Here is a 23,352-nt window from a genome sequence, read left to right as displayed (position 1 = left end):
CAGAAAGGCCAAAGAGCCTTTCCCCCCCCCCCTCCCCAATGGAGGACCATTTTCCTTGAGGGCTATTCCGGTGTGGGTGTGCAAAGAGCTGGAGAGAGCAGCAAAGAAGATCCAGGGCCAAATAGGAAGAAAAGGCTACTGGTCTTTATTCCACACTCCCTCTTCTCTCCCCCAAGCAGCCCACCGCAGCGGGCTCTTTCCAATACAGGTCGTCCTCGACTTACGACCGCAACGGAGCCCAGAGTTTATCTTGCCAAAAGGGAGAAATGCGTTAAAACGGGTTTTGCCCCATTTTACGACTTTCCTCACCCATCTTTGTTAAGCGAATCGCTGCGGCTGTTCAAATTAGTAACAGGGTTGTTAAGTGAATCTGGCTTTTCCCCGTTGACTTTGCTTGTCGGGAGGTCTAACAGACAGATGAACAGAGTTGGAAGGGACCTTGTAGGTCATCTAGTCCAACCCCCTGCCGTTTCTGACAGATGGCAGTCCGGTCTCTCCTTGAAAGCCTCCAGGGATGAAGCTCCCACAGCTTCCGAAGGCAACTTCTATTCCATCATTTGATTGCTCTCACTGTCGGGAAATTCCTCCTTATTTCCAAGTTGAATCTCTCCTTGTTCCGTTTCCATCCATTAGGTCGCAAAATGGGATCAGGTGACTCCAGGTCACTGCGACCGTCATAAACATGAGTCACTTTTTTCAGTGCCACTGTAACTTTGGATGGTCACTAAGTGAATGGTCGTAAGTCGAGGACTACCTGCATACTCTTGGCAAAAACAAAACAGCCAGGAGTCTTTCTTGGCTAGATGACTGAGTGGGATGGTTGACCCCCTGCCTTCTTGCATCATTATCCAGGAGGCTCCCTTCTGATTCTGAGACGGGCCCTCGTGACGCAGAAAACCCCCCAAAGGATACTGATCACATACATCCCGCCACCGCTGTCACCCGATTTCCCAACGAACTCCAGCTGTGGAGAGAATAGGTTAATAGAATAGGTTAATAGAATATAATATTATTATATTAATATAATGATCTAATGGCTTAGGCCCGGGGTATCTGCAGGATCATCTCCTGCCATCCTCCCATCGTCCGGTGCGCTCACACAGAGCGGGCCTCCGCAGGGTGCCGTCGGCCAGACAATGTCGGCTGGCGGCCCCCAGGGGGGGAGAGCGTTCTCTGTGGGAGCGCCGACCCTCTGGAATGGGCTGCCCACCGGCCTCAGGACAGCCCCTGACCTCTTCTCCTTCCACCGTGAGTTTTTTTTTTTTTTTATTGGAAAAGTTTTACAATTACATTTTCTCCCCATTTCCCCCCCCCCCAACCCTCCCTAACCTCCCTAACCCTCCCTAACCCACCCCTCCCCCCTGGACTTCCACAGAATATAATCCAAATCAAAATCCCCTTTTTATAAAACTTGAACCCCTCCACCCCCTGTATATTTTTCACATCTTCACAAAATTCAAATATTTCTATCTTTATATAATACTTTCAGTTAAAAGCTATCTGATACTTCCTAGTTTGATATTTATTCTGCACATATTCTACACATTCCGCCATGAATTGAAGACGTGGCTTTTTCACCAAATGGGCTGAATCCGTAGGGGTGATTTTTAATAATTTTAATAATTTTTTTTATTAATTTTAACTAATTTTAAATTGACTTTGATGTTTATGTAATTTTTTTGGTTCCTTCTTGTAAGCCGCCCTGAGTCCTTCGGGAGAAGGGCGGCATATAAATTACATACATACATACATACATACATACATACATACATACATACATACATACATAAATAAGTGCCAGAGCCCACTATAACAGCATTGCTAAAAAGGCATTAAGAGTTGTCAACCTAATCCTGTGGCTTCTTCTCTGGTAATACTATACTACTAACCAGAGCATACAAAACCTTTGCTAGACCAATTCTCGAATACAGCTCGTCTGGCTGGAACCCGCACTGCATATCGGACATTAATACGATTGAGCGAGTCCAGAGCTATTTCACGAGAAGAGTCCTCCACTCCTCCGCTCGCAACAGAATCCCTTATGCCACCAGGCTTGAAATTTTGGGCTTAGACAACTTAGAACTATGCCGTCTTCGGTCTGATCTAAGTGTTGTACACAAAATCATCTGCTACAACATCCTACCTGTCAATGACTACTTCAGCTTCAACCGCAATAATACACAAGCACACAATAGATACAAACTTAAGGTAAACCGCTCCAAACTCGATTGCAGAAAATACGACTTCAACAACAGAGAGATCAAGGCCTGGAATGCACTACCTGACTCTGTGATTTCATCCCAAAACCTTAGACTGTCTACTATTGACCTCACCCCATTCCTAAGAGGTCTTGTAAGGGGCGTACATAAGCACACCAACATGCCTTCCGTCCCTGTCCTAATGTCCCAATTTATTCATAACAATCTCATGTATTCATAATCATGTTTATACATTTCGTGTATTCACAATCATGTTTATACTTTATCTGTAATCATATATGCTCGACAAAATAAATAAATAAATAAAATGTTACAAATGTTAATAAAACAAAGGAGATCATCGCAGATTTTTAGAAAGAGCCGACAGTCATACTCCACTCGGTATCCAAGATGCAGCTGTGGAGGCGGTCGACAGTATTAAGGGCTGCAGTTAACTAACAATCTGAACTGGTCATCTTTAGTGAAGCATGCAAACCAGCATCTGCATTTCCTGCGTCGGATTGAGGGGAGCACATCTTTCTCCTTCTGTCCTGGCCACTTTTTACAGAGACACGATTGAGAGCGTTTTAACAAATTGCATCACGGCTTGGCTTGGTGGCAGCAGTGTCTCAGATAGAAAGTCCCTACAGAGAGTGGTGAGGACAGCCGAGATGATCACAGGAAGTTCATTTAGGATTTTGCTTATAAGCGCTATATGCTTAGAGCTCAAAGCATCGCTAGAGACCCCACACACCCACTTCACGGTCTGTTTCTGTTGCTCCCCTCTGGGAGGGGGTTTCAAAGTTTTTCTAGCAGGGCTTCCAGATTCTGTAACAGCTTTATTCCCTAGGCCATCCATCCAGTAAACTCGCAAGTTTCCTTTTTCTCACCATGTACATGTATACATCTGAACTAGACTGTGTTGTTTCTCCGTGTCATATAATATATGTGGGTATATGCATAATTTTGTATTTATTTATTTATTTTGTCATGTTTATGTAGTGCATATTGGAGGTGGAGACCCTTTGAGAGCTGTTATGCAACGTAATTTCATTTTAATATATGCCAATTAGTGTATATTCAAAGTGACAATATCTATTCTATTCTCTATTTCTCCCTTCCCTTCTCTTTCTTTTTTTCTTCTCTTCTATTTTCTCTTCTCTTCTATTCTGTACTCTCTTCTGCATTTTTATTCTATTCTCTTCTATTTTCCCTTCTCTTCTACATTCTCTTATTTGTTCCCTATGGTGTTGTACCTTGTGATTCTTGATGAATGTATCTTTTCTTTTATGTACACTGAGCGTATGCGCCAAAGGCAAATTCCTTGTGTGTCCAATCACACTTGGCCAATATAGAATTCTATTGTATATTTATTCTATTGTATATTTATTCTATATTTATTCTGTTCTGTTCTGTTCTGTTCTGTTCTGCTCTGCTCTGCTCTGTTCTATTCTGTATTCTCTTCTATTCTCTTCTGCATTTTATTCTCTTCTATTTTCTCTTCTCTTCTCTCCTGCATTCTCTCCTCTCGTCTCCTCTCCTCTCCTCTCCTCTCCTCTCCTCTCCTCCTCCTCTCCTCTCCTCTCCAAATGCTTGGAAATAAGTCTCAGGTCTAAGAAAAAAAAAGGGAAATCCAAAGGACACAACATTCCTGAAGAAGCGTTTTTCAAAAGGCTAGTAAGTCTTTAGAAAATTTAATTTTCTTACCGGGTCATCTGCTAGCAAAGTTAAGTACTGATCAAGAATCTGCTTGGAGATGTTGTAACCAGTCGGAAGTAATCGGAATATCTTTAAAAAAAAAGAAAAGAAAAGAAAAAGAAAAGATGGAGCGGAAGATGAGCTTCTTGGAGGAGAAGCATTGTTTGTTTATGCATTGTTTGTTTTTTAAAAAACTTTTTTTAAAAAAAGTCTGGTCACTGAGGACTAGTGGCATGGCTTTTATCTCTTGAGAGTTTCGGCTGAACCCCACCTCCTCCGGCCATACAATTAAACCCACGACGTAGTAGTTCAAATGATGGCTCACCTCATTGGAAGAGAGAGGCTGGGTGTAGGGGGCATTCGAAGAGGTTGTGACTTCACTCATTCGCAACATAGTTCGGACAATTTCGCTACTGGTCTGTGGACGGAGGCAGAAGAAAAGTTAGGAGGTGTAACAGAGGCCATTCCCTTGTCAATCAATCAGAACAGAGCTGGGAGGGACCATGGAGGTCTTCTAGTCCAACCCCCTATTCAAGCAAGGGACCCTCTACCATTTCAGTCAGGTGGCTGGCCAGTCTCTTCTTCAAAACCTCCAGTGTTGGAGCATTTGCAAGTTCTGGTGGCAAGCCGTTCCACTGGTTAATTGTTCTCACAGTCAGGAAGTTTCTCCTTAATTCCAGGTTGCTTCTCTCCTTGGTTAGTTTCCATCCATTGTTCCTTGTCCTGCCTTCAGGTACTTTGGAGAATAGCTTGACTCTTTCTTCTTTGGGGCAGCCCCTCAAATACTGGATTTCTACTATCATGTCATCCCTAGTCCTTCTTTTCTCTAGACAGGCCAAACCCAAATCCTGCCAATGGTTCATCCTACGTTTTAGTCTCCGGGACTTTATTATTGGTTCAATTTATTTATTGGTTCGATTTGTATGTCGCCCTTCTCCGGAGACTCAGGGCGGCTTACACTGCGTTAAGCAATAGCCTTCATACTTTTGTATATACCTGCTTAGTAGGGCTTTCGGCCCCCCCTAAGCGGTGTTCTTTTTTTTTTATACAAAGTCAGCTTATTGCCCCCACAATCCGGGTCCTCATTTTACCTACCTCGAAAGGATGGAAGGCTGAGTCAACCTTGAGCCTGGTGAGATTTGAACTCGCAGTCATTGCAGGCAGCTGGTGTTACTTAACAGCACTTTAGTCTGCTGCACCACCAAGGCCCTTTAATCATCTTAGTTACTTTTTCCAAAGTCTCAACATCTTTTTTGTAATCAGCATCAGCATCTTTTAACAACCCCATAATCCCTTGCTGGGCGGAGCAGAGTGTTTAATGGCCGGATGCCGTCCCTGTTGCCAGTGCGGAGTTTTCTTCAGCAGATATATTCTCATGGGAGCCCAGAGAGAGAGAGAAATATCTGCCTCTACCTAGGATCGAACTCACAGCCTCCTGATTGTGAGGCGAGAGCTCCACCTCTAGGCCACCGCAGCACTCCTGACTTCTTTTTTTGTAATGTGGTGACCAAAAGTGGATGCAGTATTTCAGGTGTAGCCTTAACTGAGGCTTTATAAAGCGGCACTAATACTTCACATGATTTTGATTCTATGCCTGTTTGATTTTGGATTGGATTGGATTGGATCTGGCCTATTCCACATCAGAGGGCAGGTAAAGGCAGATGTGACTGATCCAGCCATGATTAGGCAGACAATGTCAAAGAAAAGCAGCCAGTGCTTAGCACCAGTGATCAGGAGGGAGGGAGTCATGTGTGAGTTGGCTTGGCTTGGTGGCAGCAGTGTCTCAGATAGAAAGTCCCTACAGAGAGTGGCGAGGACAACCAAGATGATCATAGGAAGCTCGCTTCCCGTTATTTAAAAAGAGCCTTGGTGGTGCAGCGGACTAAAGTGCTGTTAAGTAGCACTTAGCTGCCAGCTGCCTGCAATTACTGCGAGTTCAAACCTCACCAGGCTCAAGGTTGATTCAGCCTTCCATCCTTCCGAGATAGGTAAAATGAGGACCCGGATTGTGGGGGCAATAAGCTGACTTTGTATAAAAAAGAACACCGCTTAGGGGGGGGCGAAAGCCCTACTAAGCAGGTATATACAAAAGTATGAAGGCTATTGCTTAATGCATTGTAAGCCGCCCTGAGTCTCCGGAGAAGGGCGGCATATAAATCGAACCAATAAATAAATAAATAAATACAATAAATTTATTTAATAAGTACTGAACAATTTGAGGAAGATGCTACTCACCTGGTCCATCCTGTTGGCCACAGCACTAACAATTGCTTGATCCCGGAAGTGCTGATGGAAACGGTCGATGTTGACTTGCCAGAAGATTCCACTGTCTGCAGAAGGCTGAAATGGGCCAAAGCAGAATCTCTACTTTGGAATATTATGAGGAGGCATGGGAGTCAGGGTCAGCATCAGGGCAACCCGAGAGCTCCGAGGGGGAAGAGGGAATGGAGCTGGCAGAGAGAGAGAGAGACAGAGGCAGAGTCTGGGCCGTCTGTCAGCCCTCAGATGGAGAGTCGACAGCCCCCAGGTTTGAAGGTGGCTGATGAGGAAGAGGAGGAGCAGCTGGGTCCAGTGCCTGATGCACAGAAGGCAGAGGAGAGGAGAGCAGTGGAAATCTATGGGCCGGTCCTTGGGACGGAAGAGCAACTTTTGCTAGTGAAGGCCCACCCTAGCTCTGGGGACAAAAGGCAGGGGGCAGAGATGAATAGATGGGACAGACAACTATTCCTCTCCCTGCCGGATGGACTTGTTAGCCTGTGGTGAGAAACTTTTTGCCAGGGCTGCTGGCGTTCCTAATAAAGGAATCATTGCTTTAACTACAGAGGGTTTGTCGTGATTGGGGAGCTGGGTCAGAACAGTGGCCCACCACCAAGCCGTGGCCTATTCGGAACTGGGCCATGCGGGGAAGCAGGCCGGCGCATGAAGTGTACTGGTGCACCTGCATGCACGCAGCTTCACTCATGCAAGTGACAGGCCGGTGCACACATGTACACGCCACTCAACTTGCAGTCAAGCTGCATGCACATATGCATGCAAGCCTCACGCTCCGGCCTGCTTCTTACGCAGCCCGGTTTCCCTCCCCACCCGCAGCCGAGACGCCAAGCCGCAAAGGTCGGGGACCACTGCTTTCTAGGATGCTTCCTTCTGCCCTCTGCCACTAGAATCTGATCTGGCATCTGCATTCTCCTGCCCAGTTGTTCTCCCAGCTTAAGTTGTCCTGGAAGCAGCGGCCATGCTACCTCTTCGCTTTCGGTGTCTTGCTTGAATCGCTTTCCTCCCCTTTCACCGTCCTCCTTGGCGTTGTCTGAATGCTTCCGCTTCCCCTTTCCTGTTGGCCGAAAGAGAAAAATGTATTTTCTTCCAGCAGCAGACGTGTCTCTTCCTTCCCTCCCCCAGGGATACTGTAGGATTGATCTGCATCTGTTGCTCTCAGGTGAAATTCCTACAAGCGGCTTCGACTGCGAAGATAAAATCCTATCTTTATTATAAATAAATAAATAAATAAATAAATAAATAAATAAATAAATAAATAAATAAATAAATAAATAAATAAATAAATAAATAAATAAATTTCTATATTGCCCTTCTCCCGAAGGACTCAGGGCGGTGTACAGCCTATTTAAAAACACAAGACAAACATCAATTTAAAATTTAAAATGATTAAATAAATTTGGCTCAATTTAAAACCCCAGAAATTTAAAATACCCCAATTTAAAACTATTATGTTGATAGCCCGGCCTGGCAGAACAACAGGGTCTTCAGTGCGCAGCGAAACACCCAGAGGTCGGAGATCTTACGTATTTCCAGGGGCAGTTCATTCCACACGGCTGGGGCTCCCACAGAGAAGGCCCTCCCCCTGGGTGTCGCCAGCCGACATAAAAAAAGAGCCTTGGTAGTACAGGGGTCTAAGGCTCCCTGTTATTAAGCTGGTTATTAAGACCAGCTGCCTGCAATTACTGCAGGGTTCGAATCTCGCCAAGGCTCAAGGTTGACTCAGCCTTCCATCCTTTCTAAGGTAGGTAAATTGAGGACCCAGTTGTGGGGGCAATAAGCTGACTTTGTATAAATATACAAAAGGATGAAGGCTATTGCTGAGCACATTGTAAGCTGCCCTGAGTCTTCGGAGAAGGGCGGCATATAAATCAAATAAAAAAAAATTAAAAAAAATTTGGCCAATGGCACCCTGAGGAGACCCTCCCTGTGGGAGCGAACTGGCCGGTGGGAGGCTGTTGGTGGCAGAAGTCGGTCTCGAAGGTAGAAAAAAAACAGGAATTGAGAACTGGATTAATTATGTCAGCCCAGCCATATAATAATATTTACAGGATTCTTTGTGTGAGAGACATAGTACATATAAGATTAATGGAATTTAGACGATAAATTTCGCTGTATAAGGCAGGAAAGACACAAACGAGTGGGACAGCTTGCCTTCAGAAATTGTGGGTGCTTCATCATAGGTTTTCTAAAAAGAGACTGGACAGGCATTTTTCTGAAATGGTATTTTTCTGATTCGTGATGGCGAATCTGTGGCATGTGCGCGACAGGTGGCATGCGTAGCCATATCGGTGGGCACACGAGCTCAGCTCTGGACAGCTGACTTTCGGGCCTTCTGGGCCCACCAGAACTAAGGAAACGGGCTGTTTCCTGCCTCCGGAGGGCCTCGGGGAGTGGTGGGGAAGGCCCGTTTTTCTCTCTCCCCAGACTCCTAGAAAGGCTCTGGAGCCTGGGGAGAGCAGAAAATGGGCCTTCCGGTCCCACTGGAAGTTGACAAATGGGCCATTTCTGCTCTCCAGAGGGCCTCCGTGGGCATGGGGAAGGCCGTTTTCGCCCTCCCCAGACTTCCAGAAAGGCTCTGGAGCCTGGGGAGAGCAGAAAACAGGCCTTCCGGTTCCACTGGAAGTTGACAAATGGGCCATTTCCGGCCTCTGGAGGGCCTCTGGGGGCCAGAAATGATTCCTTCTAGATTCGAAGGAATCATCCTGGAACCTCCCTTCCAGATTCGATTCGATTCGATTCAATTTCATTCTATTCTTTTCCTGTTTCTGTCCCTATTCCTATTTCATTCTATTCTATATATTCTCCTATTCTATATATTAGAGAGGGATGCAGTGGCTTAATGGATAAGACGCTGAGCTTGTTGATGGAAAGGGTCGGCAGTTCAGCGGTTCGAATCTCCAGTGCCGCATAACGGGGTGAGCTCCTGTTACTTATCCCAGCTTCTGCCAACCTAGCAGTTCAAAAGCATGTAAAAAATGCAAGTAGAAAAATAGGGACCACCTCTGATGGGAAGGGAACAGCTTTCCGTGCACCTTTGGTGTTTAGCCATGCTGGCCACAGTACCACGGAGACGCCTTCGGACAGCGCTGGCTCTTAGGCTTTGAAACGGAGATGAGCACCACTCCCGAGAGTCAGGAACGACTAGCACATATGTGCCAGGGGAACCTTTACCTTTACCTTATTCTATATATTACTCTACTCTACTCTACTCTACTATTATTCTATTCCATTCTAATTTCATTCTTCTCCTCAAACAAGTTGGTTTCTTCCTACTTCTAAAATATTATGAGAGGCTCTAAATGATGGTTTATACTGGTTTAATTCCAGCATCGCATGCTATCGAAACGACTTAGCTCCTCACCGATGAGGTTCAGCTTTGGAACAGCATACATTTCCTTCTCATTAAAGGCCAACGCAGGCGTGGGAGAAGGCCGTGCTTCGGTAGATTCAGGACCTTCGGGCGGCGAAGGGCATCTCTGAACAAAATGCGTATCTGCCAGGCATGTAAAAGTGGCAGAGACTTCGCTGTAATCCATTGTTTTCCCATCTGTGGAGAAAGACACGAGAAAAACCCTTTTCGCGGTGGCCTTCGCAAGCTGCGTTTTCTCCGGCAGAGAAACCCACCAGATTTACTCGCCTTCCATGGTCTCGGTCAGCCGGTCAGCCACCTTCTTCACTACGGCACTCATGGTCATTTTACCGTTGAGCAGCAACTCCTCCACAATCAGTTCCCCTGTGTCGCTATAGAGAGTTTTAGCGGTGTAGATGTACCGGGGATAGCGAAGGATCCGCAGCATTCGGCTGCACTGGACTTCATACTCTACCTGGCCCCGTTTCTGCTGTTGGAATTTCACCAAGTTGTGCTGGATGAGGACACAGAGCGCTTTCCGGACCTGCGTAAAGGTAGAGGGAAGGAAACGTAATATCTACTTCTCTCCAGAATTGTTGTGGTCCGCCGGCGGCCTGCAGAGCTGGCCGCGGAGTCGGACAGTGAGGAGGTTGGGGAGGAACATGGGGGTTGGGGAAAGCTCGGGCAAGGGCTCTGAGTCGGAGGCAGAGAGGGAGGTAGACAGCAGTGAGGCAGAGGAACAGCAGGAGCTCGTTCCCATTGTGCGCATGCGCAAAGCTGCCAGAAGACAAGAACAACTCAGAAAGCAGGGTCGACTTGGGAGTAAAACCACACCTTGGAGGTGATCGGCCCCTCCCATAGGAAACAAAAGAGGAGCAAACGGGGAGGGGGCTTTTGCAGGAAACAATTTGTTCAGTCGGTCGGTTCGAGAGTGCAAAGTTCTGTTCGTGACCCTGTGCCAAGTTTGGCCTTGTGCTGCGTTTGGAAACTAGTTATCTGGCAGCTTTCCAAGCGAGATAAGGTCTGTGTTGATAAGTATTCCTCTGAAAGACTGTTTGGACAGGCCTTGCTGACTGTGAATGAAAGGGATTCGCAGTCGTGTAAATAAAAGGGGTTTTGCTGGGACCAAGACTCTGCTTCCTGCTTTTTAAGGAAGCCTAGGTCAGAACAAATGCAGGTCACGTCTGGGCCACCCACAGCAAGATTTCAACATCTATGGAGATTCTCAGTCATCCAGGTCATGGTTGTCCCAAAGGTGATTTTCCAATGGCCTCCTTGGATGACTGAGAATCTCTAGACTTTTAGCTATACAATTTGGGGTGAACACCCTTTGAATGGTGTGGGAGAAGGAACGGATTTCCAGAAAAAAACTGCAGACTACAGGAACCATTTGCACTACTCAGGTGACCCCGAGGACACAGAGAAACCTCCAAGGGGCCTCAATGACTCTCTCAAAGGATGCAAATGACCAGCTGTCTGCAAGGAGTACATAAATCCTTCCATTCTCCACCATCCAGTCAGAGCTGAAGAAGCTTCTTGGATGAGAAGTGAAACGTCTTCAAAGAAAAAACCAGAAAGTCCAGTTGCCTTTTGAAAAAAGCACCTTTAGGACCTGGATGACTGAGAATCTCCACAGACATCCATTCTGCCTGATCCTTGGGTGCCCCACCAGTCTTCTATAAAGCTTAAATTATACAAAATATTCCGAATGGAAATAAACCCAGCTGTTACCAGGGCGGGTTTTGCTCCTAGGGCAGCAGACACAGGGCTGCGATTCGATTTGGTATCTTCCAATTCTTGTTTTTGGTCCTTCCCCTCAGAACTGCAAATATCTTCGTTCCCAAAACCTTACAATAGCCTTGTACTGTGAAGTAATACAATGTGAAGTAAAATATAGCTAATCCTGTATTGAATGGCTGAGGAAAAGAATGGCTTGTTGAAAACCATTAACCAATTCTATGGTTCTCTAAACCAGGGGGCAGGGGCCCTCTATTCCTGGGTTTGTGGCCCAGTACCAGGCTGTTCGGAACTGGGCTGCGGAAGTGATAGGTGAGTGAGTGTGTGCAGCTCCATTTGTAGGAGTGGCGGGCACATGTGCCGGCCGCTTGTTCAAATGCAGGTGCGTGGAACCAACCCCTCTCCCCACCTCGCTGCCCGCTGAACCACAAAGTCAGAAAAATTGGGGACTGCTACTAAAGCTATGGCAAATCTAGATAGCTTGCTAAAAAGCAGAGTCATCACCCTGCCAACAAAAGTGCGTATAATCAAGGCTATGGTTTTGCCAATTGCAGTGGATGGCTGTGAAAGTTGGACCCTAAGGAAGGCTGAGCGCCAAAGAATGGAGTCCCTCGGACTGCAAGGCGATCCAATCGGTCAGTCCTAGAGGAGATCAACCCTGACGGCTCTTTAGTAGGCCAGATCTTGAAGAGGAAACTCAATACTTCGGCCACCTAATGAGAAGGAAGGACTCCCTGGAGAAGAGCCGAATGCTGGAAACGATGGAGGGCAAAAGGAGAAGAAGGGGACGGCAGAGAACGAGGTGGCTGGAGTCACTGAAGCAGTCGGTGTGAGTTTAAATGGACTCCAGAGGATGGTAGAGGACAGGAAGGCCTGCAGGAACGCTGTCCATGGTGTCGCGATGGGTCGGACACGACTTCGCAACTAATAACAATAACAACTGTAAACCAACGTTTGAATCCTCTTGGAATCCTTAATTCCACTCAGGATTGATGAGTGTGAGGGAGAACATCAGCAGGAACCATGGATACTTAATCTTAGTTTAATTTAACCTAGATTATTATACCCCCCCAAAAAAATCTACCTGATCAAGCGACATGCTTGTGTTTTGGGAAATCATCCATAACGTCTGTCCGCCCATTCGGATGAGCTGCATTCCCACCTTTTCCACAATTTCACCAAAATGTTCACAGAGCAGGAGAGAACAAAGTTTGATTTCAGCCTGGGTCATCTTGCTGGAGAACGATTATCGGTAGGTATAATTGACGGCAATAAAATGTGTAAGCTACTCCAAGTCAGTAAACAACTCCAGTGAAGGTTTTCAGGGTCCAAAACGAGAATTAAGACTCCACCGTTCAGTATATGTCACCAGCTCTGCATCTGAAAAGAGAAAGGTTTTACACATTCAGAGTCTAATTGGTGCAAATATTCCGTAGAACCCTGGGCTAAATTTCCCCCGATTTTTCGTTGGATCTCAGGGATAGAAGAGGAAGTTACTGTTTCAGTACAGACCCATAAAAGTCTATCTACAACAGGTCTTCAAGTTACAACCACAATTGAGCCCAAAATTTATATTGCTAAGTGAGATATTTGTTAAGTGAGCTTTGCCTCATTTTACGAACTTTTCTCGCCATGGTTGTTAAATGAATCATTGCAGTTGTTAAGTTAGTAACAGGATTGTTAAGTGAATCTGGCTTCATTCATTCACATCCTGGACATAAATTGTTTCAACTTCTACCCTCAAAACAACACTATAGGGCACTGCACACCAGAACAACTATTATTATTATTATTATTATTTATTATTTATTGGATTTATATGCTGCCCTGTCTCCGAAGGACTCAGGGCGTCTTACATCAAACGAAACAATCCCAATAAATACAAATTAAAACATACTAAAACAGACTAAAAAACTAGACACAAGGAGAGTTTTTTCTCCCATGCCATCACTCTGCTTAACAATTAATTCCCACACTGTCAAATAATTTACTAAGACTGTATTACTATTATTCTTCTCATCCTTACTAGTACCTATCTCTTCCCACTTATGACTATACCCATGTTGCTTGTATCTTTCCATTTATATTGTTTTTATTTGTTTCCTAGTACAATTTGATTAGTAACCTTGACTATCACTAAGTGATAGTCTTTTTATTCTTGATGAATGTATTTTATTCTCCTTATGTACACTGAGAGTATATGCACCGAAGACAAATTCCTTGTGTGTCCAATCACACTTGGCCAATAAGGAATTCTATTCTATCTGGCTTCCCCATTGACTTTGCTTGTTAGGAGGTCACAAAAGGGAATCAGGTGACTCTGGGACACAGTCATAAAACCAGTTGCCAAGCATCCGAATGTAAATCATGTGGCCATGGGGATGCTGCAATGGTGATAAGTGTGAAAAACGGTCATCAGTCCCTTTTTTTCAGTGCCGTTGTAACTTTGAAGGGTCACTAAATGAATCGTTGTAAGTCGAGGACTGACCTGTACAGTACTGTGCAAAAGTGTATAGGCAGGTGTGCAAAAATGCTGCAAATTGAATGTGTTAGGTTGACATCTTCAGTTGGCACATTAGGTTACAATGGAGCTTCAGCTAAGCAAAAGCTGAATTAGGTTACACTCTGTACATGCTCTAATCCAGTGATGGCAAACCTTTTTGGCACCAAGTGCCCAAACTGAAATGTGCATGCATGTGCGTGCGCTGGAGCACCAGAAACCTGAAGACCAGATGGCTGGCGTGTGCATGCCTGTTTTTTGGCTATTTTTGGCCATTTTTCGGGCCGCTTTCAGGCTGTTTTTCAGGCTGTTTTCAGGCCGTTTTTCAGGCTGTTTTCAGGCCATTTTCGGGCTGTTTTCAGGGCTGTTTTTTGGGTCGTTTTTGGTCCCCAAAACAGCCTGGTTTTGGCCATTCTTTTGGCTGTTTTCAGGCCGTTTTCTGGCACTCCGGCACCTGCAAAGTCCATCTGGTGACAGCACATGTGCCATAGGTTCTCCATCACGGCTCTAATCCTTTCAAATACTTTCAGAAAGAGAAGTGTTGATAAATTATTTTTATCAATTAACAAAATGGAAAACAAATGAAAATAAGTAGCACAATTACGAACAGTAAGGAAGAGAATGTTTTTTCTCCTCCTTCCTTTTCTATCAGAAATGCCACCCAGAGACGCCACCCCCCCACATCCGACCCACAGCCCACCCCTCTTCCAGCCCTACAGAGCACCCCCTCACACCTTTACAGCTAGTCCTCGACTTACGGCCACAATGGGGAGCCTGACATTTCTGTCGCTAAGTGAGACATTAAGCGAATTTCGCCTCATTTTTCGACCTTTCCTGCCACAATTAAGTGAAGTGAATCCGTGCCGTTGTTCAGTGACTCACACGGTCGTTAAGCGAATCTGGCTCCCTTCCCCCATTTGCTGGTCAGACGGTCCTCTCCCCCACCCCCGGGTCAAAAAAAGGGGATCACGTGACTCTAGGCCACGGCAGCCGTCGTAACTATGAGTCACTTGCCCAGCGTCTTTATTTTGATCACGCGACTACGTTAAGTGTGGAAAAAATGGTCCGAAAAGTCCTTTTTTTCCCCCCTCAGTGCCGTGGTCGCTTCGAACGCGGTCACTAAACGAACCGCCGTAAACCGAGGATTCCTTAGAGTTACCTTCTCCTCGGTTTTTTTTTCCTCTCCTTAGCCGGAGACCTTCAACGTGCAGGCGGAGGAAGGAAAACAAAAACAAAAAAAATCCCCCCACGCTTCTTTTTTTCCGCTTCTTGAAGGTTTCTCCACCTAGGCCTCAAGCCCTTCCCTCGGTCCCCATGGCAACGGAGCCCCCCCCGCACCCCTTACCGGAAGCGCCTTCTCTCCTTCTGGCCAATCACCGGCCTCGGCTCCTCCCACTCAGGGGTCGACAAGGCCCGGAAGCGGTGCGCGGCTAGAGCGTCCCACCCGGCTTTGGCCGCTGGCCGCTCTAGGCCCGCGTCTCTCTTGTGTCCGCGGCGTCGGCCCAGCGGCTCTGTTTCGCTTTTCCAAGCCCGGCGGAGGCTTCGGCGGGGCGGGAGGATGGCGGAGGCCTCTTCGGCTGCCGCGACGGCCGCCGTCTCCCAGCACCGCTTCTTTTGCCACAGCTGCAAGGGCGAGGTCAGCCCAAAGCTGCCGGTGAGCGCAGGGACCCCCCCTCGCGAAAGACCTGGGAGGGGGGGAGGGGCGACCCGGGTTCGTGGGGGGGGGGAGGGGAAGGCTGCAACCCCCCCCTTGCAAAACGAGGGGAGGGGCGACGGGGCAGCGAAATCCCCTCCCCCAAATCCCACTCGCTGCCCCCCCAGGCCTGGGTGGGGGGTGGGGGGGCCACAAGCCCCTTTCCCCAACTTGGCGCCCCCTCCCCCCCTCCAGATGTGCCCAGATTTGGGGTGGGGGTGGGGGGTGGTCCAAGGAATCCGAAGGCAGCAGCAGCAGGTTGGGAAAGGCGGAGTTTTTATAACATGTAGCCGAATAAACAAGGTGGGAAGGGTCTTTAGAGGTCATCTAGTCCGACCCCCCCCCCCCTTTGTGGAAGCAGGAAAGGCTCCAGGCAGGTAAGTCCTCGACTTACGACCACCAGACCCCCTTCCCCCCACACGTTTCTGTTGCTCTAAAGGGGACCTCTGCTAAATTGAATTTGGGGCCCGCTTTACGACCTTTCCTTGCCTCGTTCGTTAAAGCGAATCCCCCCCCCTGCCGTTGGTCGCTAAGTGAAATCTGGCTTCGTTTGATTTTGGCTTGGTTGTGCCCAGATTTGGGGTACGGGGGGGGGGAGCAATGCTGGAGTGGGGAGGGGGGTTTCCAAGGAATCCGAAGGCAGCAGCAGCAGTTGGGAAAGGCGGAGTTTTTATAACATGTAGCAGAATAAACAGGGTGGGAAGGGCCCATGGAGGTCATCTAGTCCGAACCCTCCCCCCCTTGTTGAAGCAGGAAAGGCTCCGTGCAGGTAAGTCCTCGACTTACGACCACTGGGAGCGGGGGGGGGCAACGTTTCTGTTGGTAAGCGAGATCTCTGCTGAGTTGAGTTCGGCGCCCCCGTTTTACGACCTTTCCTTGCCTCGTTTTGTTAAAGCGAATCGCTGCTGTCGGTTACCTTCGGTCGCTAAGTGAAATATGGCTTCCTCGTTGACTTGGCTTGGTTGTGGCCAGATTTGGAAAGGAGGGGGTCCAAGGAATCTGAAGGCACCAACAGCAGCAGCAGCTTGGGAAAGGCGGAGTTTTATAACATATAGCAGAATAACAGGGTGGGAAGGGAGCTCGGAGGTCATCTAGTCTGACCCCCTTGTTGAAGCAGGGAGGCTCCAGACTGGTAAGTCCTCGACTTACGACCACCCGGGGCAGGGAGAGGCCCCCAACGTTTCTGTTGCTAAGTGAGACCTCTGCTGAGTTGAGTTCAGCCCCCGCTTTACGACTTCCCTTTGCCTCGTTCGTTAAAGCGAATCCCCGCCGTTGGTCGCTAAGTGAAATCTGGCTTCCTCATTTGACTTGGCTTGGTTGTCCCCAGATTTGGGGTGAGGGTGGGGATGCTGGAGGGGAGGGGGGTGTCCAAGGAATCGGAAGGCACCAGCAGCAGCAGCTTGGGAAAGGCGGAGTTTGATAACATATAGCCGAATAAGAGGGTGGGAAAGGACCTTGGAGGTCATCTAGTCCAACCCCCTTGTCCAATAAAGAATTGTATTCTATTCTATTCCATTGGAGCAGGGAGGCGCCATACAGGTAAGTCCTCGACTTATTACTACCATTCCCCCCCCCCCCAACGTTTCTGTTGCTCTAAGCGAGACCTCTACTAAGTTGAATTTGGGCCCTGCTTTACGACCTTTCCTTGCCTCGTTCGTTAAAGCGAATCGCCACCGTCGGTTACCCCCGGTCGCTAAGTGAAATCTGGCTTCCTCGTTGACTTGGTTTAGTTGCAAAAAGGAGATTGCGTGATCCCAGGTTGCGCTGCCACCATCCTAAATGGGAGTTTACGTTTGCGAAGCGCCTGAATTTTGATCGCGTGATGGCGGGATACTGCTAAAGGTGGTGAAAAAAACGGGCCATTGTGGCTTTGTATGGTCACTAAGCGAACTGTTGTTAAGTCGAGGACTATCTGTAGCAGAGTTGGGAGGGACCTTAGAGGTCTTCTAGTCCCACCCCCTGTTGAAGCAGGGGACTCTATACCACTCTGGACCAATGGCTGTCCTGTCTCTTCTTGAAAAACCAGTCTTGAAGTACAATTTTTTTTTTAAAAAATTGATTTATATGCCGCCCTTCTCCGGAGACTCAGGGCAGCTTACAATGCGCTAAGCAATAGCCTTCATCCTTTTGTATATTTATACAAAGTCAGCTTATTGCCCCCACAAACTGGGTCCTCAATTTACCTACCTTAGAAAGGATGGAAGGCTCAGTCAACCTTGAGCTTGGCGAGATTCGAACTTACGGTAATTGCAGACAGCTGGTGTTAATCACAGTGCTTTTAGTCTGCTGAGCCACCAGGCCCTTTTGAAGTACAATTGAAGGAATTGAGTATGGATAATCATCATCCCCATTCTAGGCATGGTCTATCCCAGAGGTCAGCAACCTTGTGGCTCTGGAGCCGCATGTGGCTCTTTCACCTCTGTGCTGCGGCTCCTTGTCACTCAAAATATGCGTCAAAACCGCCAATGTACGACACCCGCCGGCACGCGATTTATTGAGCTTTTCAACCCCCGGTAGGCCAACCATGGATAAATCGAAGAAGAAGAAATCAGAAGAAAACAGAACGTTTAATTCGACTACATATGCTAGTTTTGTGGCCGCTCAAGAAATAGTCAGACACCGGAAGGGTTTTGTGACTCCCGGTGTTTTCTTTTCTGTGGGAAACGGGTCCAAATGGCTCTTTTGAGTGTTTAAGGTTGCAGAACCCTGGTCTATCCAATGCTGGTTAAAGGCCTCTTCTGCATATTTCCAACCAATAGAGTTCCTGGGCTTTTCTTTGCCAATTGGGTCTACCCTACTTGCTGATGTCATCGATCCCTCTTGCTTTAGGTCTCTTCGTGGACGCTTTTGATCCAGTGGGATCCTTTATATGACGGCCTTGGTCCCCCCCTGCCATCGGTTCTTCTTGCTATGGAACCAGCCTGCTTCTGTTTCAATTCTTTTACTCTCTTGATGGCATCCTATACTTTCGTTTGTTATCTAATCCACCTGCAGGTCTTCTTATCTTGTCTTCCCATGGTCTTTGTGCCGCTCGTAGTTTTTGTGTCGGTGGTGAGGTTACTGTCCAGGTTTCGCTGGCATATGTTTGAGTAGGCGGCACAAACACTGATCGAAATCTTTTCGGGCATAGCGAGAGGTGGTTCTTGAAAATTACATTTATCTTGCCGAATACCTGTCGGCCACATTCAATCCTCCATTCAATTTCCTTTATTGTATCACCACCTATTGAGATCCCAAAGAAGGACTAGGTGTGACATGATAGCAGTATCTCAGTATCTCAGTATTTATATATATATATATATATATATATATATATATATATATATATATATATATATATATATATACACATACATATATATATATATATATATATATACATACATATATATATATACATATATATATTTGTTTTCTGAGGTTTTCGCGGGTGTTTGTATGTAGGTCTTTGGTTATTCGGGTTTTCTCCCGCGTGAAATTGGAGGTTTCCAATTTCACGCGGGAGAAAACCCGAATAACCCAAAACCTACATACGTATATATATATATATATATTAAGACAGACAAACATTTAATATATCAATCCTCCCTTCCCTGTGAAGTCTCAGTGTTATCTTCTAGGCTTCTTCTCCATCTTCCATAAGTTTCTTCTATCTTCATATTCATTCAAACGGTTCTAACAGTTCGTTTCTAAATTCAATATTATAATCATTATTTGTACATAATTATAGTATCAATCACTTGTATCTCTTTTCCAACCAACTATAAAAATAGTTCCATGTTTTAAAATATTCCGATTCCTCCTTATCTTTAATCATCAAAAGTTAATCTATTCATTTCTGCACAGTCTAAATTTTTTTTTTATTACTTCTTCTTCCAAAGGTATTTTCTCTGATTTCCAATTTTGAGCATACAGAATTCTTGCAGCTGTTATTACGTTTATAATCAAATATGCTGCCACAAAGTGGGGGGGTGTCAATTTATTTTCCAAAGCACCTGAAGACAAGGAATGAATGGATGGGAACTAACCAAAAAGAGAAGCAAACTTGGAATTAAGGAGAAACTTCCTAACGGTGAGAACAATTAGTCAGTGGAACAGCTTGCCACCAGAAGTTGTGGGTGCTCCCAACACTGGAGGTTTTTAAGAAGAGACTGGCAGCCCTTTGTCCAAAATGGTACAGAATTAAAACCATGGAAGGCTGACCCTGCAGCCCTATTCAATGCAAGACTCTTAATTTAAAAGCATCTCATTAAATTATTGTCTAATCCAGCCTTTCTCAACCTTGGCAACTTTAAGTCTTGTTCTGCCCCAGCTACGGACCCCAAAAAACGCAGCACACACAAACTCTATACAAAGCTTATTTTACTCAAATAACTTAGTCTTTATCAACCAAAGGCTGTTAATAAACTGTCTTAACAGCCTACCAGAATTCTAAGATAAGGTAATCACAGTCTTACTAGAGTTGGCAGAAAGCCCAGAAACAATTTTTGCAGAGAATCCAGACGCAAAGGAGATTGGTCTAAAGTTGTTCCCTGCAAATAGCTTCAGTCAGCATTCCTCCTTAAATAGGCTAAGGGAGTGGCCAATTAGCCCCAAGCCTTACTCTCGAGGAGACCTCCTCCTGAGGAGCCATTCCTGCCTTTTGGCAGCTCTGCGCGCCCGTGCATCGAGAAGAGGCTCCTCCTCTTCGTCCTCTTCACTTAAGGGAGGTTCTGAAGGCCCTGGCTGAATCCCCGCCTCTGGCACCACATCTTCTCCAGCCTCCTCACTGTCCGACTCGAGCGCCAGCTGCACAGGCTGCTGGTGCAGCACCACACCAGCCTCCTCGCTGTCGGAATCAGCTACAATCCACACAGTCCAACACTTGTGGACTTCAACTCCCAGAATTCCTCAGCCAGCTTTGCTGGTCTAGTCTGTGCTTGGAAATGTATACGTAGAATTCTCCCCGTTTAGGCAGGATTTTTAAAAACATTTAATTGGAATCTGCCTGTCTTGTAGTACGTAGGATTATTGCATGTCCCACATTCTGAGATGGTAGAGAACAAGTCACTCCCAGGGCCCGAGCAGCTAAGGTATATGCCGGTTTAATCTGATGACCTAGTTCAAGCAACCGGCTAACGTAAGACCTGGCTTGTTGGAAACCACCAGACCACAAAGCACATATTTGACAATATTTTGCAAGCCCTGTCATGATACAGGTAATCCTCGACGTACGACCACAATTGAGCCCAGAATTTATGTTGCTGAGTGAAACAACTGAGAGTTTTGTCCCGTCTTACGATTTTAATCTCGCCGCATTTGTTCAAAGAATCCCTGCGGTTATTAGTCACGCAGTCGTTAAGCGAATCTGGCTTCTTTCCCCATATCAACATTGCTGGTCCGAAGGTCACAAAAGAGGATCCCGTGATCCTGGGCACACCGCAACCGTCATAAATATGAGTCAGTTGCCGAGCGTCTGAATTTTGATTCCCGTGACCCCACGAGGAAGGCCATAACGGTCGAAACGTGTGAAAACTGTCTTTTTTCAGTGCCGTTGCAACTTTGAACAGTCACTAAATGAACTGCCGTAAATCAAGGACTATCTGTAGTCAAAAGGCCAAGCTGTACGGGAAGGGTGGAGGCCACTTTGTGCTAGTCAGATGAGAACTGGGCTCATATATATATATATATATAACGTATATATTACAAATTCTAAAAATACAAGTTCCAGGTATATTAGTAAAAAAAGAAGCAGACATACTGTGAACTCCGGAACTTAAGATTTTAAAATTTTAAAAGAATTAAAATTTTTATATATATCTATATCTATATCTCTATATCTCTCTCTATATATAAAAATACATACGTTTATTGTGTTGTATTTCAGTTCTTGTTAGTTGCTCTGAATTTTATTGGTCAGATGGACGGTTGTAAGACGGTTGTAAGACAAGGACTACCACACAGGTTTTCCCATCTAGAGAACAAGTAGACTAACAAATTGTCCACTTGTCCCTTGCTGGATGGTCAGCCTCCCCCAATACGATAATCTCTGTGTTTGTTGGATATCACGACAGCATTTAACAGGCATTGTAGTTCGACCTATTCGATTGAGCGTTGGAGTGGGGGAACTCGTATCGGTAGCTTTTCCGTCCGTGGTGTCAAGGACTGCGGACATGGGAAATGCTCGAACACGGTCTGTTTCCAAAATAACCTGAGGACTTTTTAATTGGACGTTGAATGATAACAGGGAGGTGGCCAGGGAAAAAGGGGAACTTAATTCTGTGGTGGCGCAACGGTTAGAATGCAGGATTGCAGGCTAAACTCTGCTCACTGCCAGCAGTTCGATCCTGACCGGCTCAAGGTTGACTCAGACTTCCATCCTTCCGAGGTCGGTAAAATGAGGACCCAGGTTGCCGGCTCTGTAAACCGCTTGGAGAGGGCTGTAAAAGCACTGTAAAGTGGTATATAAATCTAAGTGCTCTTGCTATTCTATTTTATTCTATTCTTATTCTACTATTCTGTTCTCTATTTTACATTCTATATATTCTATTCTCTATTTTACATTCTATACAATTATATTCCTATTTTCTATTCTATTCCATTCTATTCTATTCTATATTCTATGTTCTAGTCTACATTTTATTCTATATTTTATTCTATAGTTATTCCATGTTTTATTTTACATTCTCTATTCTGTTCTGTTCTGTTCTATTCTATTCCATATTTATTATTCTATCCTATTCCTATTCATTCTAATTCTATTATATTCTACATTCTATTCCATTCCATTCCATTCCAATTCATGGTGAAGCTATTACTGTGGCTATTAATTGCATCTTTTTCAGGCCAAGCCGACAGATTCTGCCTTGCTCTAAAATCTGTACCTGCTTTGTTCTCTGTGAAGGATACTCTTGGAAAAAGAAATGAACCAGGAGTCTTTCTTTGCTAATTAAAACTAAGTGGGATGGGTGACACGTGGTTATTATCGGCTGAAATCTTATGGCCCCCTTTCTTTCTTTCTTTCTTTCTTTCTTGGCAGGAATACACATGTCCCCGATGTGAATCTGGCTTTATTGAAGAAGTAACAGATGATTCCAGGTATCTTCCATTTCCTGACAAGCAACAACAAGATGTCCTTTTATATATATATATATCCTCTCCTCTTCTTTTGAAGGGTGTTTTTCAACCTTGGCAAATTTAAAATATGTGCAATTCTGGGAGTTGAAATCCAGGAACAGGTAGTCCGTGGCTTACGGCCACATTTGAGCCCAAACTTTTTTATTGCTAAGCAAAACACTTTGCTAAGTGAATGTTGCTTCGATTTATGACTTTCTGTGGCTAAGTGAATCGCCGCAGTTGTTCATTTAGTAACACGGTTGTTAAGTGAATCTGGCTTCCCCATCGACTTTGCTGGTCAGAAGGTTGCAAAACGGGATGACATGACCCCTTGACACGGCAACTGTCATAAAATGGGAGCCTGTTGCCAAGCGTCTGACCATGGGGGATGCTGCAATGGTCGTAACTGTGAAAAGTGGCCATACGTCCCTTTGTCCGTGATGCAACTTTGAACGGTCACTAAATGGAGTCCACTTGCCTCTTGAAAAAAGGCTCTGAGAGGCTTCTGGAGTTCCTCTTGCCCCATACGGATCTTCCATGAAAAAGTTTCCTTTTTGGGTTGGGGGGAGAGACCTCGTATCAGGTCGGAATGGGACAACCCACTGCAGGGACAATTCGACAATTCAGTTTAATTATTTAAATAGTTAAAACATTACAGTATGTTTTGGACTACAAGACGCACCTAAATTTAGAAGAGCAAAACAAAACAAAACAAAAAAGGTTTTGGCCTCTGCGTGCCCCATTTTCGAGGCTTTTTTTGGCCCATTTTCGAGGCTTATTTTGGTCCGTTTTCTAGGCTTTTTTCAGC

The 23,352-nt window shown here is 45.8% G+C and overlaps 2 protein-coding genes across 4 annotated transcripts in view; one reads left to right on the top strand and one right to left on the bottom strand.

Moving 5' to 3' along the window:
• POLR3C (RNA polymerase III subunit C) overlaps nt 1-15,443 on the bottom strand; it is a 24,536-nt gene extending 9,093 nt beyond the window's left edge. Inside the window, exons 1-9 of one of the 3 annotated variants that reach the window (XM_087881226.1) lie at nt 15,102-15,443; nt 12,341-12,636; nt 9,808-10,063; nt 9,532-9,717; nt 7,136-7,224; nt 6,132-6,236; nt 4,222-4,314; nt 3,906-3,986; nt 913-964 (exon numbers count right to left, since the gene is read on the bottom strand). In XM_087881226.1, coding sequence (XP_087737352.1) covers nt 913-964; nt 3,906-3,986; nt 4,222-4,314; nt 6,132-6,236; nt 7,136-7,224; nt 9,532-9,717; nt 9,808-10,063; nt 12,341-12,487 — 1,009 coding nt within the window. In that variant the 5' untranslated portion in view covers nt 12,488-12,636; nt 15,102-15,443. Of the gene's footprint in view, nt 1-912; nt 965-3,905; nt 3,987-4,221; nt 4,315-6,131; nt 6,237-7,135; nt 7,225-9,531; nt 9,718-9,807; nt 10,064-12,340; nt 12,637-14,514 lie in introns of all 3 variants that reach the window. The other 2 variants (XM_034427232.3, XM_087881227.1) reach the window with 2 other exon arrangements.
• RNF115 (ring finger protein 115) overlaps nt 15,252-23,352 on the top strand; it is a 26,893-nt gene continuing 18,792 nt past the window's right edge. Inside the window, exons 1-2 of the mRNA XM_034427235.3 lie at nt 15,252-15,410; nt 22,468-22,526. Of these exons, the coding sequence (XP_034283126.1) occupies nt 15,315-15,410; nt 22,468-22,526 (155 nt within the window). The 5' untranslated portion in view covers nt 15,252-15,314. The remainder of the gene's footprint in view (nt 15,411-22,467; nt 22,527-23,352) is intronic.

This window comes from Pantherophis guttatus, chromosome 18, assembly GCF_059756535.1.
Source record: "Pantherophis guttatus breed Tessera chromosome 18, ASM5975653v1, whole genome shotgun sequence".
NCBI lineage: Eukaryota > Metazoa > Chordata > Lepidosauria > Squamata > Colubridae > Pantherophis > Pantherophis guttatus.
The sequence above is the reverse complement of the archived record's forward strand: the minus strand, read 5'-3'. Positions and strand labels throughout refer to the sequence as shown.